Raw genomic sequence first — 16,481 nt, 5'->3', positions numbered from 1 at the left:
CCGTTCTATCACATGATCAGCTGTCATTGGCTGACAGCTGATCACGTGATAAGGGGTCGGGATCGACCCCTTACACGGATCGGTGATCAGGCGAGTCTCACGGACTCGCCGATCACAGAGCGCGCCGCGCGCGCCCCTCAGGGGGCGCGCAGGCCGCTCGTAACCAGGACAACGTCAATAGACGTAGTCCTGAAAATGTAGGTCCGCGCTAATGCCGTCATTTGCCAATAGCGCGGATCTGAAGTGGTTAATGGCACCCCAAATGCGAGCAGAAGTTATACGAGTTGTAAAGGTAAAAGTTGTTTTACCTTAATATATGCTCTGACCACCCAGCCCCCCTTATACTTACCTGAGCACAATCTTGATCCGGCGACATGCCAGGGTGCAGCGTCACTCTCTTCTCACTATCTCTATTTCCTCACTAGACATCGAGGTAGCAGCGGGAGCCATTGGTTTCTGCTGATGTCAATTACAGCCTGTGAGCTGGGGTGGGGCCATGCCACGCTGTGCGTGTCAATGAACACACAGATCGCACCTCAGGATCTGACCCACACACATTTTCCCATAGCAAACAGCTTGCTATTGGGGCACTCGGCAAGGGGGAGGAGCCAGGAATGCCAGCCCAGGACCCCAGAAAAGGAGGACTAGGGCTGCTCTGTGCAAAACCATTACATGGAGCAGATGAGTATAACGTTTGTTATATTTGTTATTTAAAAAAAAAATGTTTGCAATCAATTTAAAAACATGTGAAAATGCACCAAAATAGGCAAAGCTTACTGCAAGAAAAAGGGTGCAGGAGCTACTTTGGAGCATTTTTCAAGGCATTCAAGTTAATGGGCTGTCCTATGATGTTGAGCGACAAACATGCAAACAAAGCATGAAACAAATGCACCAAAATGTGCAGGTGTGAAAGCAGCCTAATGCCCAAAACTGTATAGTTTATTACTTCTAGAGCAGTGAACTCCAAACTGCGGCCCAGGGGCCAGATTTGGCATTTTGGTTGCCTTTATCTGGCCCTTGAGTCACTATTCATCTCACTGGCATGAGACAATATTCTGCCCTTTAACTCCATAAATGAGGCATAATACTTGCCACTGTCAACAATGGTGCACTATTCCTCACCCTAATACCAAAGGGCATTGTTTACTTCCACTGATGCCAGAAAAAAATTCTATTCTCGGTGGCCACAGTCTGGTCCTCTAAAGTCCAAAGGACCGTAAACTGGCCCTTTGTTTAGAAAGTTGGAGAACCCTGTTCTAGAGTGATTAGTGCATTGTGTTACCAGTGTCTGTATGCTTGATGTAAGTTTGTTGTTAATCTGTATGAAAAGGCAATGCATGGCTGTTGATTGCATGCGGATTAATGTTAGTGTGTGTAAGCTAGTAGATCTGCCAGGCAGAGACCTGTGTGTATGGTTGCCTAGCAGACCAGATAGCTTACAAACTACAGGTACCCTAAGCTGTGTGTCTGGTGTGTGTGGGTGGGCAGTGGAAAAAGTAATAATGCCAGAACTCTAGTGTACATGATAGCTTGGGGGAATCTCAGAAGTGTGTGGGTAGCATTGGTGTGTGCCAGCCCTTAGGTTGCACTAGATTGTATGCATAATTTGGTATCTGACTATGTGAGTCCATCCAGCCTTCAATTGCAACCAGTGGAATTGCAGGCTGTGATAACTGTGTCATAGCTGGTTTTATACTCCAAAAGTAAGCTCTCTCCTCATTCCTCCTCCACCAAACACGGTTCTCACTCCAGTTAGCAAATTGCTGGGGGTGTGATTACTTGACATTAATGTTGTTATGGACCCTTTGAGCTGAAGACTTTCTGGGCCAAGAATGAGGTCCAACAGTTTTTATTTTTCTGGGTTTGCTTCTTTTGCAAAATGCCCTTAAGTTCTTTTGGTGGCTTCTAAACCCAGAATTATAAGGGTTTTTGCAGTATTGGTTCTGCTTCCTGCATTCAAAGAGCTTCTCGCATACTCTAAGTATCATAATCCTGAATGTGTCTTTGTTTGGCTGCAGTTCATTTTTTAACTGGCTTATGAAAAAGTCAACATGGCTGGAAAATTGATGTGGAGTTAAGGATGTGACTTCCAAAGGGTATTTTGCTATATCTCTTTGTTTTAGAGACAGTTCAGATGCCAGCACAACGCAGACATCTCTCATCAATGCATTAACGTTGTCATATTCCATCTCTGTGTGATGTTGTAACACCCTTTTAAAAATTGCCATGGTGGAAGAGATAGCATTGGCCAACAAATTACAGTCAATATAAACTTGGCTGTTACTATTAAAGAGAGGGAAGCCTCTAATCACATCTGAAATTGGTGATGTTCTCCTGCTCTTTCTTACTGCACCTACATTGTCCCGAATAATATAAGGTTGTAGAGTTGACGTCATGTGTAGTTCCATAGCAGGTTTAAGACAGAGGTGGCAAAACCGTTTAGCGCTGCATTTGTCTTGTATTATATTTTTCAAAGAATTTAAGGGTGGCAGCTCCTGTTTCTCCAGAAACAATTTCTCTTCTTTCGCTTTGACGAGGGCTTCATGTGTTTTTTGGAAGGCTTCGGCTGCTCTTCTCAAGATGTGAAGCTTGAGGTCAACCTCAAACAAATCTGTGAAGGGAAATATTTCCTTTCTGATCACTTTGTTAATCATTCGTAAGATCTCTAGACAATGTATGGGCTCATAATCTTTATTTAATTTAGCCATGGTCAGGGTGTATTTGCTGCACCTTTTAGTCAGAGATTGAACAAGGCTCTCCAGTCGACTCCAAGGTTTGGTACTGTTATTGTTCTTTGCCCCTTTCCTTGTGAACCAAGTTGCATCAATATGTTTTTCCTCAATCGCAAAGCTTTCTTCCATATAGTCTGACAAATTGTTAACGCTGTTAAGAACTTCAGTAACCAAGCCCCCTCTGTCCCTCATCTCCTTTTTGAGTATCTGCAGAAATTCATTCTGAATAGCACGTTTTTTCAAAAATTTTAACTTCAGCTGGCTGACCTTGTCTTTCCAGAATGAGTCAAACTCAAAATTAGGTTCCAGCTCATCAGGGTCCCACTCCTGATCACAAAGGTTTTCAATAACTGCCATTTGCAGGCCATGCCTTAAGATCTGAATTTCAACGCACTTCTCTTTATAAAAGGTTTCAAGTTCTTTACCAAGGAGATGGAATTTTTCAATAAAACCTTCTTCGAATTGTTTTTTGTCAGAATCCAAATAGAGTCTGAAATTTTCAAAATGTTCCTGCTTCTTTTTTTGCAGGTGTTCCAACATATCTTTTTTTAAGATGTCTGCGCCATGAGATACTGGAATTTGCTCTTGTTCTTTGGAACTCCACTCATACAATTCTTTGTGGATACTTCGTTCTAACTCCCTGTACCGATCAGACAGTTCAGTGTAGATTATAACCTCTTTAATGTGCTCATATTTAAAAATGGGCTCAAGGTTCACAGCGTTCCACAGACTTTTGATATCATCGATAAAGTCTAGAATAGTCCGCAAACTGCCATGATTTGGTTTTTGGGTCAGAGTGTGAATTAAATGCTTTTTTAGTTCGATTACTTTCTCAGCATATTCAGAATTGATGCATCTGTTGAAAGAATCTCCTTGCCATAGACTGGGGATAAAGCTATACCAGTGCCTGCTTAAAAAGTCACATTTAAAAACATCATTTATTGATAGAAAGCTAGCTCTTTTTACTACTTTAGCAGCTAGATCAATTGTTTCATGAAGACATTGTTGTATTTTGTCTTTGTTACTTTTTTCTCCATCAGGAGAACCATTTGGTGCATCAGTTTGTACAAAATACAAAGCTGGTCTTCTTCCTGAGTCTCTCATTCTTAGAAGGGCACATGTTGCCATTTGTAAAGTGTTGATGGTGTCCAATGGATTTTCACTGGACAGGCTGAAGATGACTATGTCACTGATCCCAATAATGAATGCTGCCAATGCATTGTCATGTTCAAATCTCTCCTTTTCAGATGCCAACTTGGAGGCTCTTAATCCTTCGGTGTCAATCACCAAAAGGAAGTCACAGTCCAGCTTCTGTTTAAAGCTGTCTTCCACTTTGATAAGACTCATTAAGGCTCCTTTTGTGGGCTGAGGTCTGGTGACCTGGAACTGCAACCCAAACATGGTATAAAGTAGACTGGATTTCCCCGTGCAGTAAACTCCCAATGCAGATATCACTCTCACTCTGCATGGTCCTCTTGTCTTGTTTACCAGGTCAGTCAGGACATCGGTTATCCATGGAAGTTGTACGCTATAGGTGTTTTCACTGATGAAAACCAGTGGAAACCCATCCAGCAGCAGATCTGCAGCAGTTTTAGGCAGCTCAGAACATCTAGGAATGTGTTCTGTTGCTTTTGAAACTATGGCTTCTGCTTGATAAATGTACACTAAATCATAAAAAATGTTCCTCTGCATTGCTTCCTCAAGAAAAGTGTTTGTAGAGGCTTTGTGACGGTGAACCTGCATCCATTTTAAGAAATATTGTTTTTGTGCTCGGTTCATAAAAGTAAAAGCATACACTAAATTGGTGATGTCATCATTCCATAAGCACCTAAGGAGGCTCTTTAGCATTTGGTCAGCTAACTCTGACTTGAAGAGTTCTTTGTTGGGCTTACCTTTTTGTTCTGGTTGATTATTTTCTTTTTGAACTTTGGTGAGCTGTATTCGTATTTCTTTCAAGCACTTTAGATAATTTTCATTATATTTTGCTGTAGTTGAAATATCATGGGTCAGCTCCAAGGTGTGCAGTTTAGCATACTGGCAATCTCTTTGGTTTTCGTCAATGCAGAAGCCAAAATCTGATCCCAATGCTGCCATATAAGTCAATGTCATTTGGTTAGGGTTTACCTTAATAAAATTTTGAATAATTATCTGGATTTTCTCCTCTAGGCTTTTGTCAATTCCCAACAGAATATTAAGATTTGAAAGTGATGAAGATAAAGCTTTAAATAGTTGTTCTGTCCCATCATTCCAGGAACTATGGGATGGGTGCCCAACTATAAAATAAAAATGATTGCATTCCTCTTTATATATCTCACCCCAGACAGACGCTTCTTCAAGAAGTATGAACACGGCGGATGAAACATTTGCCAGGAACCTAAACTGTCTCTGGTTTGCCTGTAGGTCCCCATGCAGATTGGCAATGGCAAAAGGTCGTTGGGCACAACCGGGACCAGTATTTTTAGTAGGGAAATACCAGGCAAGCTCTACCAGGCCATTGGATATGATTCTAGAGCCTTTACCACAATTCATTTCCCGATGTACAAAATCGTTACGGCAGCTGTGTGAGATGAGACTAAGAACTTGGTTAAGGATCTTAGATTTGGACAAGTTCTTACATTCCCCAAGTCTTACAAAAGAGAATAAGGGCATAGGAATATTCACCAAATTGTCTTCTACAAACTCCCCAGTTTCTGTTGGTAAAGACTTCATAATATTTCTCATTGCCCACAACATAAACATGCCTTCTGTACCATCACCAGTAGGGAGCAGTAGAGGGACAGCAAACTGAGACATGGACAGTCTGGTTACAATCTCTTGTTGTAGAAAATGATCCGAACAGTTCAGGAGGGCACAGAGAACATCCAGGGGGTGGACAGTTGGCAAGTCATTTTCACCATTTCTTAAATAAAGAGAATCAGACAGATTGTAGCTCTCATTTGGTTTTGATAAATACATGCTAATATCAATCGGGGTCTCAGACCCTGTAACTGATGTGCCTTGTCCAGAGATACTAGTTATTGAGCGTCGATCCATTCCGGAGCCACAGAACGTTGAATTATTGGCATTGGTATTCAGTAAAATAAGCTGTCTTAAGAAGAGCCAAGTAATGTCCTTTTTAGAGCGGCAAGGAGCATCTGATAGAACCTCCTGATTGATGCTCAGAACATCTGAAGGTGTCAGCTTGTGTTGTGTATACCCATTGAGTCCAAGTTCTTCAATGAATTGATTGAACACGTTTTTATTTTCTGTAAATAGAATAATAACAGAAATAAATATGTAATAATACCTTGTAAACCTTCAACAAATTCCAAAAGTTATACTTTAAGGCCAAGTACATTGATGTGTAACTAACTAGTATATTGAAGAACCTTATTTTTTTTTTATATATTCTTTATTTTTCCTTTTTATACATATCAAATTTATAAAAACAATGGTACCATTTATTATATTATATACAGTTCTTCTTCACAATTACAATCCTTTTCAACAACCCACTTCCTCCCTCCTCTTCCCTCCCCCTACCCTGGGGCAGAAAAAAAAAAAAAAAAGAGGGGAGAGGTCTGCCCCTCTATCTCCCCCCTCTCATTCGTCACCCTCTCTGTCCTCTTGCCCCTCGAGTATTGCACGACAGTCCCCCTTCTCTAAGAATGTCAGCCATTGCTGCCATTTCCCATGCTCTTTCCCCTCTATATCTTGTAGTTTATATATCGACTCTTCCGTTAACCTAACTTGCTCAACCCTCTTCACCCAATCCCCTATCGTTGGCACCCTTACCGTTTTCCAGTAACATGGGATCAGCGCTTTGGCAGCATTCAACAAGTGCGGGACTATCATGCCTTTGTATTCCATTACCCCTTTCTCTGTATCGTGAAAAAGACAAACCCATGGGCATTTTCTAATCCTCATTCCTGTCACATCAAATATACTTTTTATTATTTTGTCCCAAAAGGGGGATATTTTAGCGCAATCCCACCATATATGTTTTAAAGAACCTTGTTCTGTACATTCCCGCCAACAAGTTGCTTGTTGTTCCCCTCCAAACCTCTGCATTCTTTGGGGTGTCATATACCACCTTGATATTAATTTGTAGGACATTTCTATCGTTTGAGAGTCTCTTGGGATGGAGTGCGTCATTTTCAATATTTTTATCCTTTGCTCTTCATTCTTAAGTGATCCTAATTCCCCTTCCCATTTCCCCAAGTATGCTGGTAATTCCGGGTCTGCCACTCGTCTTAGTATTTTATATATTTTTGATACCCTTTTCACTAAACATTGTTCATCCTTAAGTAGGTTCTCTAATGGTCTTAACCGTAACATTCCTCGTAGAGGTTGTGGGAGCCCTTGTGTGAAGTGTGATAGTTGCGCATGTCTCCATCTATCTAACGGTTTGTGCCCCCACTCTTGTGTAATTTCCCTATACGTGTATAGCCTGTTCCCTTTAATTACCTCCCCTAATTTTATCTCCTCCTTCTTTGACCATCTGCTAAAATATAATCTTTCCTCCTTTCCTGGCAAAAAATAATTAGTGTCCAACAGTGACATTAATGGAGAATTGTGAGTCCAGTTGTGTGTCTTATTAATTTTATCCCATATTTTTAATGTGTGCTTAGTTAAAGTGCTCGTGCCTACTCCTAAATATCTCGACTTTGAAGGGATCCATATACTTTTTTTTAGTTCCTCTCCACTCAGTCTAATTTCTAACTCCACCCAACTTTTCTCTTTCTGGTTGTGTGACCAGTCCGCTACTCTTGATATTATTATTGCTTCATAGTATTTATTAAAATCTGGTAGTGCCACTCCTCCCCGTTCTTTTTCCTTCACTAAAACATTATGTGCAATACGTGGCCTTTTCGGGGCCCATATAAATGACACCACCAAAGATTTTAATTTCCTAAAAAAACTTGCCTGTACTGGCACAGGTACCATTTGAAATGTGTACATTACTACTGGTAGTATAAACATTTTTATTGCATTTATTTTACCCATCCATGATAACGCTTTGTGACTCATACTTTTCATTTGCCCTTTAATTTTATTTAAGAGGGGTATATAATTTGCTTCATACAATTTAGTCCTTTGTGCCGTTAGTTTTATCCCCAGATAACTCAGTTCTCCTCTACACCACTTAAAGGGCAGGCTTGCGGAAAGGGCTCTCTGTTCTTTTTCTGATAGATTCAGGTTTAGAATTTCTGTCTTCGTCAAATTTATTTTAAAATTTGATAATCTTCCGTATTGTTCTAATTCTTTAAGGACCAACGGGATCGATATTCTGGGGTTTACTATGTATAACAGCACGTCATCTGCATACTAATAGGGGTTCTAAGACCACTACAAACAGAATCGGGGACAAGGGGCATCCCTGCCTCGTCCCGTTAAACAAGTCAAGGGGGCGAGACAGGGATCCATTTACTCTAATCCTGGCGGTCGGTCGAGTTGTACAACGCTCCGATCCATCTCCTCATTCTCTCTCCCAATCCCACATGTTTTAGTGTCTCTTCAATAAACTGCCAATCTACTCTATCAAGAGCCTTCTCAGCATCTACTGATAGAAGGGCCGTGGGGATCTTCCTTCTAATTGCCTCCTGGATCAAGATGATAGACTTTAAAGAGTTGTCCCTCCCCTCCCGCCCCAACACAAATCCCACCTGATCGGTATGGAACCATCCCGGGAGGAGTGTCTTCAATCTTTCGGCTATTATTTTTGCGTATATTTTTACATCCGTATTTAGTAATGATATCGGCCGATAACTCTCTAGTGCTGCAGAGTCTTTATCCTCCTTCAAAATCAAAGCAATATGCGCAAGAAGCGCCTCCTCTCGAAAGCCCTGACCCTCACTGACTGCGTTGAAATACTCACAAAGTTTTGGTACTAAAAGACTCTGGAATCTCTTATAGTATAGGATGGAGTATCCATCCGGGCCCGGACTTCCCCCCCGGGCTGTTTCTTTATTTGCTCTCTCAACTTCCTTTACTGTAATCGGGGTCTCTAGAGCCTCCATCTCTTCACTCACACCTTTAGGGAAATCCAGGCTCGTGAGGTACTCCCGTATGGTCTCCTTCCTTTTGCCCTTTTCATCTCCTCTTACTCCTATATTATACAAAACACTATAGTAAGTATGGAAACTGTCTGCAATATCTGGAGTAGCGAACTTCATCTCCCCTTCTTTGTCCCTAATCTTGGGGATATAGGTCCTGTTTTTCTGCTCCTTTACTCTTCTCGCCAGCCACTTCCCTGACCTATTTCCCCACAGATGTCTCTCCTTATTTATTTTATAAAAAGTTGTTCTCCTTTCTTGTTCCAAACATTCTTCAAGTTCTCTTTTTTTTTTTTTTTAAGATCCTGACTCTCCTGGAGCCCCCTAGGTCTAGTTTTCTGCTCCAGCTCCTCGATCTCGCTATATAGTTGGACTTTCCTTTTCTCTCTTTCCTTCTTTTTCCACGCTCCAATCCCAATCAAACTTCCCCTAATGACTACCTTGTGTGTCTCCCAAATAGTAGCCCTGGAAATTCCCTCTACGTCATTAAGCTCAAAGAAGTCCTTTATTTCCTGTTCTATTTTATTACCTACATCCTGTTCTTGAATAAGTGAGTCATTCAACCTCCAGGTTCTCCCTTTTCTGTTATCACCCTGTATTTCTAATTAAATTTTTATGGGGGCATAGTCTGAGAGAGTAATTGGTTTGATTTCCGCTTTTTTCAAGTTAGCCACTAATTGATGATCTATTAAAATATAATCCAGTCTTGCAAAGATTTTATGAGCTGCTGAGAAATGAGTGTAGTCACGGTCTTTTTGATGGCTTATCCTCCATGCGTCTTGTAACTGCGCCTTGGTCAGTGCTTTGTTTACCAATCTATATCTCTGTTCTACCACTCGTGCACCTCCCACCGAGGTATCCATCTTTGGGTCTAAACCCCAATTCAGGTCTCCTGCTATAACCACTTTACCAACTCTAAACTCTTCTAATTTATTCAAAACTTTCCTTAAAAATGTATCCGGATTTCTGTTTGGAGCATAAACATTTACTATAGTGCATTGCATCTCCCCCAATTTCCCTTTTATAAATAAATATCTGCCCTCTGGGTCAGCCAGCCGTTCACCAATTTCAAATCTTGTTAATCTATCGAAGCCAATGGCTACTCCTCTTGAGTGGGCTGATGGTGTGTCCCCATAGAACCAAAGTGGGAATTGAGCTGATGCCAATTTTATCCCGGAGTTGTTGGTGATATATGTCTCTTGAATGCATATTACATTCCCTCCCATAAATTGAAGTTCTTTGTTAATTTTATACCTTTTTTCCCATGTATTTAGTCCCCTCACATTGTATGTTATCACATTAATGACTACCATTGACTGCTTCCTTCATTGGTTCGTCTGGCTGCGTATGCTGACCCAAAGGGCCTCCTACTGAGGAACAGAGAGGGTGCAAGAAAAAAAAAAAAATCCCCCCCCCCAAAAAAAAACCCCCAACACTCCCCCCACTCCTCCCCCCACCCCAACCCCTTCTCCGCAACGCTATCCCCCGTAGGGTTGTTTGGAGACCCCCCTTACTTCGTTGTTCATATGGGCAAGACACCTATCTCGATGGAGTCTTTTCGTTCCCATATTTCACCCGAGGGCTCACTCCGGTAGACCTCTGCGGACCTTCTCCAGCCCTCCCAACACCACCCACCCCCTCCCCTCACCCCCCTCCACTCTCCTCCCCCTCTTACTTTTTAGCACTATCTTTTAACTACCACCTCTTCATTTAACTCCGTTCCTCTCCCCCTCGTCCATCTTAACTTTCTTTGCCTAGGCCTTACTTCCTTAACTTCCTCTTCCCATCCTGGTAGCTGGGGAGGAGATATGTCTAACCTTTCGCAAAACCCTCTCAAGTCCTCTGGAAATCACAGGACTGCAGAACGACCATCTTTTTTCCCTTTCAGACAGGCAGGGAAGCCCCATTGATAGGCTATTCCTGCTGCTGCCATCCGTTGAGTTAGGGGTTTTAATAGTCTCCTTCTCATCAGTGTTTCTGACGCAAGGTCAGAGAACACCTGTAACTCTACCCCCTCAAAAGTCAGGCCTGGTAATGTCCTCAATTTCCCCATTATTTGCCCTTTTTCTTCTGCGTAGTGTAGCCTCACTATTACATCCCTTGGGGACTCCACCCCTGCTGTCATCCGCCTTGTAATCCTGTGTATTCTATCTACCTTTATAGTCTCAGAGGGGTCCCTTTCTAACAACGGGTTAAATAGCTGCTGCACAATATTACCTAACTCCCCGCTACTGTATTTCTCTGGGAGCCCTTTAATTCTCACATTTTTCCTCCTGCCCCGGTTCTCTTGGTCCTCTAATCTATACTGGAGATTTCTGTTAGTTCTCTGCAGGTTTGAAACTTGTTCTGTAATCTCATCCAGCCTTGAGTCCTGTTTATCTAACCTATCTTCTATCTCCTCTACTCTCTCTAACACAAGACCTATGTCTGCCCTTACTCCTGCAATCTCAACTTTTAGGGACTCCTCCATTTTGGCGAACATCTCCGTCAACATTTCCTTTATTGTCGGGGCTTCTACTTCTTGGCTACTTGATTGGGCACCACCTTCCCTTCTAATATCCTCTTCTTCTTCTCTTTCTTCTTCCCTTTCCAGAGGGGCTCTAATGCTAGTCTGTGGATGATTGCCTAAATTTTTTGATCCACTCGCCTTTACCCCACCTTTACTTTCTTCCGGTATCCTCTGCTTATTTACCCCTGATCTCCTTGCTGAACCCGACTTAGGGCTTCCTTGTCCTTCTTCTATTGTGCTGGTATTATTTGCCAAATACCGCTGGATACCTCCTGGACTGGTCGCCGGCGGTATATTTTTTCCTATTTTTGCCTTCCCTCTCATTTTCCCCGTTTTAACCATCCCAGTTCTATTTCCTTTTTCGTCCACTCCTCTCCCTCCCGTCTTATCCCCCGATCTCCCTCTCCTCCACTCAGGGGCAGTGGAAGCAAAGGAGGGCGGACAAAAGGGCGGTAACAAATAGGACCAGTCCCGCTTTCCTTAATTATACCTCACCAGGCTAAAAATATGTTCATATAAGACAATGTTAACAGTGTCCTATTATATTTTTATTACTCCAGTCCCTTTCACATATTTGTCCTCTTCCTTCCTCCTGTAGCTTAAATTTCCACGGCTATCAGTATAGCGCCCTTTTCTCATTGATGTCCTCTTTGATTCAGTCCTGCTTCCTTTCCACAATACTCTCCGGGTTCACTCCACATACACACCGACTTGTGCTTTATTGAACAATGCTTAGCAATATTATCTTTGCTCCTTATTAGCTGGTCTTTGAGAGGATGTTAAGTGGGTAATCGGTACAGGGCACTTTCAATGTCTCTCCTCTGCTGTTTATCCGGGATGCAGTTTTTAGAGATAAAGCGGAGGAAAGGAAGAAACAACAAACAGAAAAAAAAAAAAAAAAAAACCCTATATAGAGGGAAACTGCGGGGATGCTCAGCAGTTAATTTGACAGTCTGTCCCGGAATGGAGTCTATATAGTTCTTTACTTTCCTTTCTCTGTTACTTTAAAGGATTTTCCCCTCCCTTCTCCTCCTCTTTTGTTTCCTCATATAAAGGCTGTAAAGGCTTAAGGGCAACTTGTGGTTTACCTTAGTTCATACAGTAGATGCTATAGTGCCATTGCTTATTTAGATGCAGCATATTATAATATACAGTATAATATCACAGTTCCATTTGCCACTCCAGCCCTCTGTTGTGATATTATATTTATCCTTTCACCATACATTAACTCACGATTTGATGACTTTTAAGGGACACTTTGGTGGTTGTAGTCTCTCAAAATCGGCAGGTGCACTCCGCAGGAATTCTGTTAATGGAAGGCGTCTTTTCCAGGGTCTGTATTGCTCTCCACGGGCGTCCCGCCTGCTGGTCACCACCAGTCTGTCCCCTTAATGGATTCCGTCTCCAGCCTCCGGTCCTCCCTTTCCTGCATGCCGGTCTTACAGTGCTCAGGAGCGTCTCCCTGCTTACTCTATGCCGCACATTCTGTCATCAATCCCGCTGGGCGATCCGCAATTCCAGCGCGAAGTTGGAGGGGAGGAGAGGTCAGGCTCTCGCTGCAAATTCTTCCGGGTAGCGTGGCTGTCAGTTCCGCCCGCTGCTCCCCCGCTTCCCCGCGGTGGCAGATCTTTCCTGCAGGAACTCCAGCCTGCGAGAGCCGCGTGAGGAGAGGTAGGGGGTGGTGGCGCTCGTTCGGGCGGTCAGGGGAACAGCAAAGCGCGTCTACGTCATGGTGCTCCGCCCCCCAAGAGCACCTGTTCTCAATTTTAGTTTGTCTGGGAGGAGCCTTATTCCTAGGCTAATGCCGCGTACACACGGGCAGAATTTCCGATGGGAAAAGTCTGATGGGAGCTTTTCATCGGACATTCCGACTGTCTGTATGCCCCATCAGACTTTTCTATTGGCATTTTCGACGGAATTTAGATAGAGAACCTGTTATCAATTTTTCTGTCGGAAATGCCGAACGAAGAAAAGCCCGGCCATGTGTACACGGCATTAGGCTTTATGCAGGGCTGCAACTTTAAACCCTACCCCTTGAGATTAAGCCCCACCCAGCTTAAGCCACTCTCCTGCCATTCAGCTGATAGCTGGTAGAGCCTCTGTCCCTCTAAAGCCTGGCTGTTGGTTTCATAGTTTCCAAGCTAAATGAAGAGGGATGAGCACTTGACTCTTTGACCACCATTGTGATGGATGACTCTTGACCAGGAACTCTGGCCAATGTTTGTATGTTAAGGCACCTTGGGATTCTAGAGGCAGAGGGGTGAAATCTAACCAGGTGTAAAGACAACTGTGGATACCTGATGCACTATATGAAGACTAAGCGATTTCTGTCTGACCATAGGTGCAATTTAACCCCAACTCTAAGCCCTTGTACACACGGTCGGACATTCTGACAACCAAATCCGTTGGATTTTGTCTGACGGATTTTGTCCGAGACTGTTGCATACACACGGTCGGACAAAGTTGTCGGAAAATCCGATCGTTTAGAACGTGGTGACGTTATTTCGTTACGATGGGACTACGTTCAGGCTAGTAGCCAATAGCTTGCCATTCAGCTGATAGTTGATCGAGCCTCTGTCCCTCTAAAGCCTGGCCGTTGGTTTCATAGTTTCCAAGCCAAATAAAGAGGGATGAGCACTTGACTCTTTGACCACCATTGTGATGGATGACTCTTGACCAGGAACTCTGGTCAATGTTTGTATGTTAAGGCACCTTGGGATTCTAGAGGCAGAGGGGTGAAATCTGACCAGGTGTAAAGACAACTGTGGATACCTGATGCACTATATGAAGACTAAGCGATTTCTGTCTGACCATAGTTGCAATTTAACCTCAACTCTAAGCCCTTGTACACACGGTCGGACATTCTGACAACCAAATCCGTTGGATTTTGTCCGATGAATTTTGTCCGAAACTGTTGCATACACAAGGTCGGACAAAGTTGTCGGAAAATCCGATCGTTCAGAACGTGGTGACGTTATTTCGTTACGATGGGACTACATTCAGGCTAGTAGCCAATAGCTTTGGTCTAGGAATTTGATCTGAGCATGCGTGGGACTTTGTCCGATCGGAATTCTCTACAAACGATCGGACAAAGTTCGATCGGGCCATGTTGTCGGAAAATTTTATAGCCCAGCTCTAAAACTTTGTTGGTCGAATATTCCGACGGAAACAGTCCGATGGAGCCCACACGGTCAGATTATCCGACAACACGGTCCGATCGGATATTTTCCGTCGGAATGTCCGACCGGGTGTACAAGGGCTAAGGCCTTGTATGCAACCTAAGCCTAGGGTCCAGAGTTCACCAAGACACTCGGGAATAAATCTGATGACCAGTCCAGAAACACTGCAAGGTACTTCACTTTACTAGTAATGTTGTTTGGTAGAACAGGTTTGCTTTAATTATAATTTAGGGTCCAACTCAAATTTCTTTTTAAAGCTACCCCATGAGGTATGTTTTAAAAAAAAGTGCAAAGTTGTTGTTGCCACTCCACACAACAGTCTGAACCCAGCCTAAGAGTAGAAATCGCTCCAATATCAATAGGAGTAAATAAATAATACCATAAGCTTGGTGGTCAGTGGGAGCCAACAGATTACATAGCAACGGTTGTCAGTAGAAAGAGGATTAGTGGGAGGAATAGTGCCTCATCATTGGTGTCATGCAAAGGAATAATGCCCTATCATTGGTGTCAGGAAATAGTATAGTGCCTCATCATTGATTTCAGTGGGAGGAATTATTCCCCACTGTTGGTGTCAGTAAAATAAATGATGCCTCATTGTTGGTGTCATTGAGAATAGTGCCACAGCATTGGAGTCAGTGGAAGGAATAGTGTCCAATTATTGGTGTCAGTGGAAGGAATAGTGTCCCATCATTGGTGTCAGTGGAAGGAATAGTGTCCCATCATTGGTGTCAGTGGAAGGAATAGTGTCCCATCATTAGTGTCAGTGAAAGGAATAGTGTCCCATCATTGGTGTCAGTGGAAGGAATAGTGCCCCATCATTAGTGTCAGTGAAAGGAATAGTGTCCCATCATTGGTGTCAGTGGAAGGAATAGTGTCCCATCATTGGTGTCAGTGGAAGGAATAGTGTCCCATCATTGGTGTCATTGGAAGGAATAGTGTCCCATCATTGGTGTCAGTGGAAGAAATAGTGATTAGTATCAGTGAGAGGAATAGTGCCCCAAGGGTCAGATAAAGGCAAGTGGAGGGCCACATTCAGCCCACAGACCAAAGTTTGGATACCAAAAATGACCAACAGAGGGAAGCTCAGGGTTTATTTCCTTGATACTAAACCTGATTACCTCATAACTTTCATTTCAGCTCAGTAACAAGCATACCAAGCTTTAATTAGTCAGCTCTGTAAGAAGTTTATCACGACTAGTGCAATTATATCACTCTGTGATTTTATTATCTCATATAAAACAATATAACAGTCAGTTCATAAAGATAACCACACTGGTTATAAACCTTTAGGGCCAGTTCACTCCAGGAATCGCACAGGAACACAATTGTATCGAGTGTCTCTAAAGTTTAAACCTGTAGAGGCTTATAAAGTGTCGCCTATGGAGAATTTACACAATTTTAAGACTTGACATGTTTGGTATCCCTTTATTTGACACGACCCCATCTATTTTATTTTGCTAAAGAATATGCGTTTAATAAACAGTTATGAAAAAAAAACATGCAATATAAATAATCACAACTGCCATCATTTTATTCTAATGCCCCATACACACGATCGGAAATTCGGCCAGCAAAAGACCGATGAGAACTTTTGGTCGGAAAATGCGACCGTGTGTAGGCTCCATCGGACTTTTGCTGGCCAAATTCCTGCAATCAAAAGATTGAAAGCAGGTTCTAGATTTTTCGGTCAGAAAAAGTTCAGATCGGAAATTACGATCGTCTGTACAAATTTCGACACGCAAAATTACCTACGCATGCTCGGAAAGCTTTGAACTTCATTTTCTTGGCTCGTCGTAGTGTTGTACGTCACCGCGTTCTTGACGCTCGAAAGTGCAGAGAACTTTTGTGTAACCTTGTGCATTCAAGGCAAGCTTGAGCGGAATTCCGTCGAAAAAACCATGCAAGTTTTTTATGATGGAATTTCTGATCGTGTTTACGCGGCATAAAGGGTATCAACTTTCAGAAAATATATCATCTTTTGGGGGTAAGGCAATACCCAGCAAAAAAATTCAGATTTTACCGTGGT

General features: G+C 42.7%; 1 protein-coding gene across 1 annotated transcript in view; it reads right to left on the bottom strand.

Annotated features, from left to right (window-relative positions):
* Positions 1-253: 253 nt before the first annotated feature.
* Positions 254-16,481, bottom strand: part of LOC143923466 (up-regulator of cell proliferation-like) — a 65,589-nt gene continuing 49,361 nt past the window's right edge. Inside the window, exon 3 of the mRNA XM_077447152.1 lies at positions 254-5,977. Within this exon, the coding sequence (XP_077303278.1) occupies positions 1,776-5,977 (4,202 nt within the window). The 3' untranslated portion in view covers positions 254-1,775. The remainder of the gene's footprint in view (positions 5,978-16,481) is intronic.

Source organism: Lithobates pipiens, unplaced genomic scaffold (assembly GCF_037356315.1).
Source record: "Lithobates pipiens isolate NorthernLeopardFrog02 unplaced genomic scaffold, aLitPip1_a1.2 Scaffold_22, whole genome shotgun sequence".
In the NCBI taxonomy this organism is placed as follows: Eukaryota; Metazoa; Chordata; class Amphibia; order Anura; family Ranidae; genus Lithobates; species Lithobates pipiens.
Note: the sequence above shows the minus strand (reverse complement) of the source record. Positions and strands in the feature narration are given on the sequence as shown.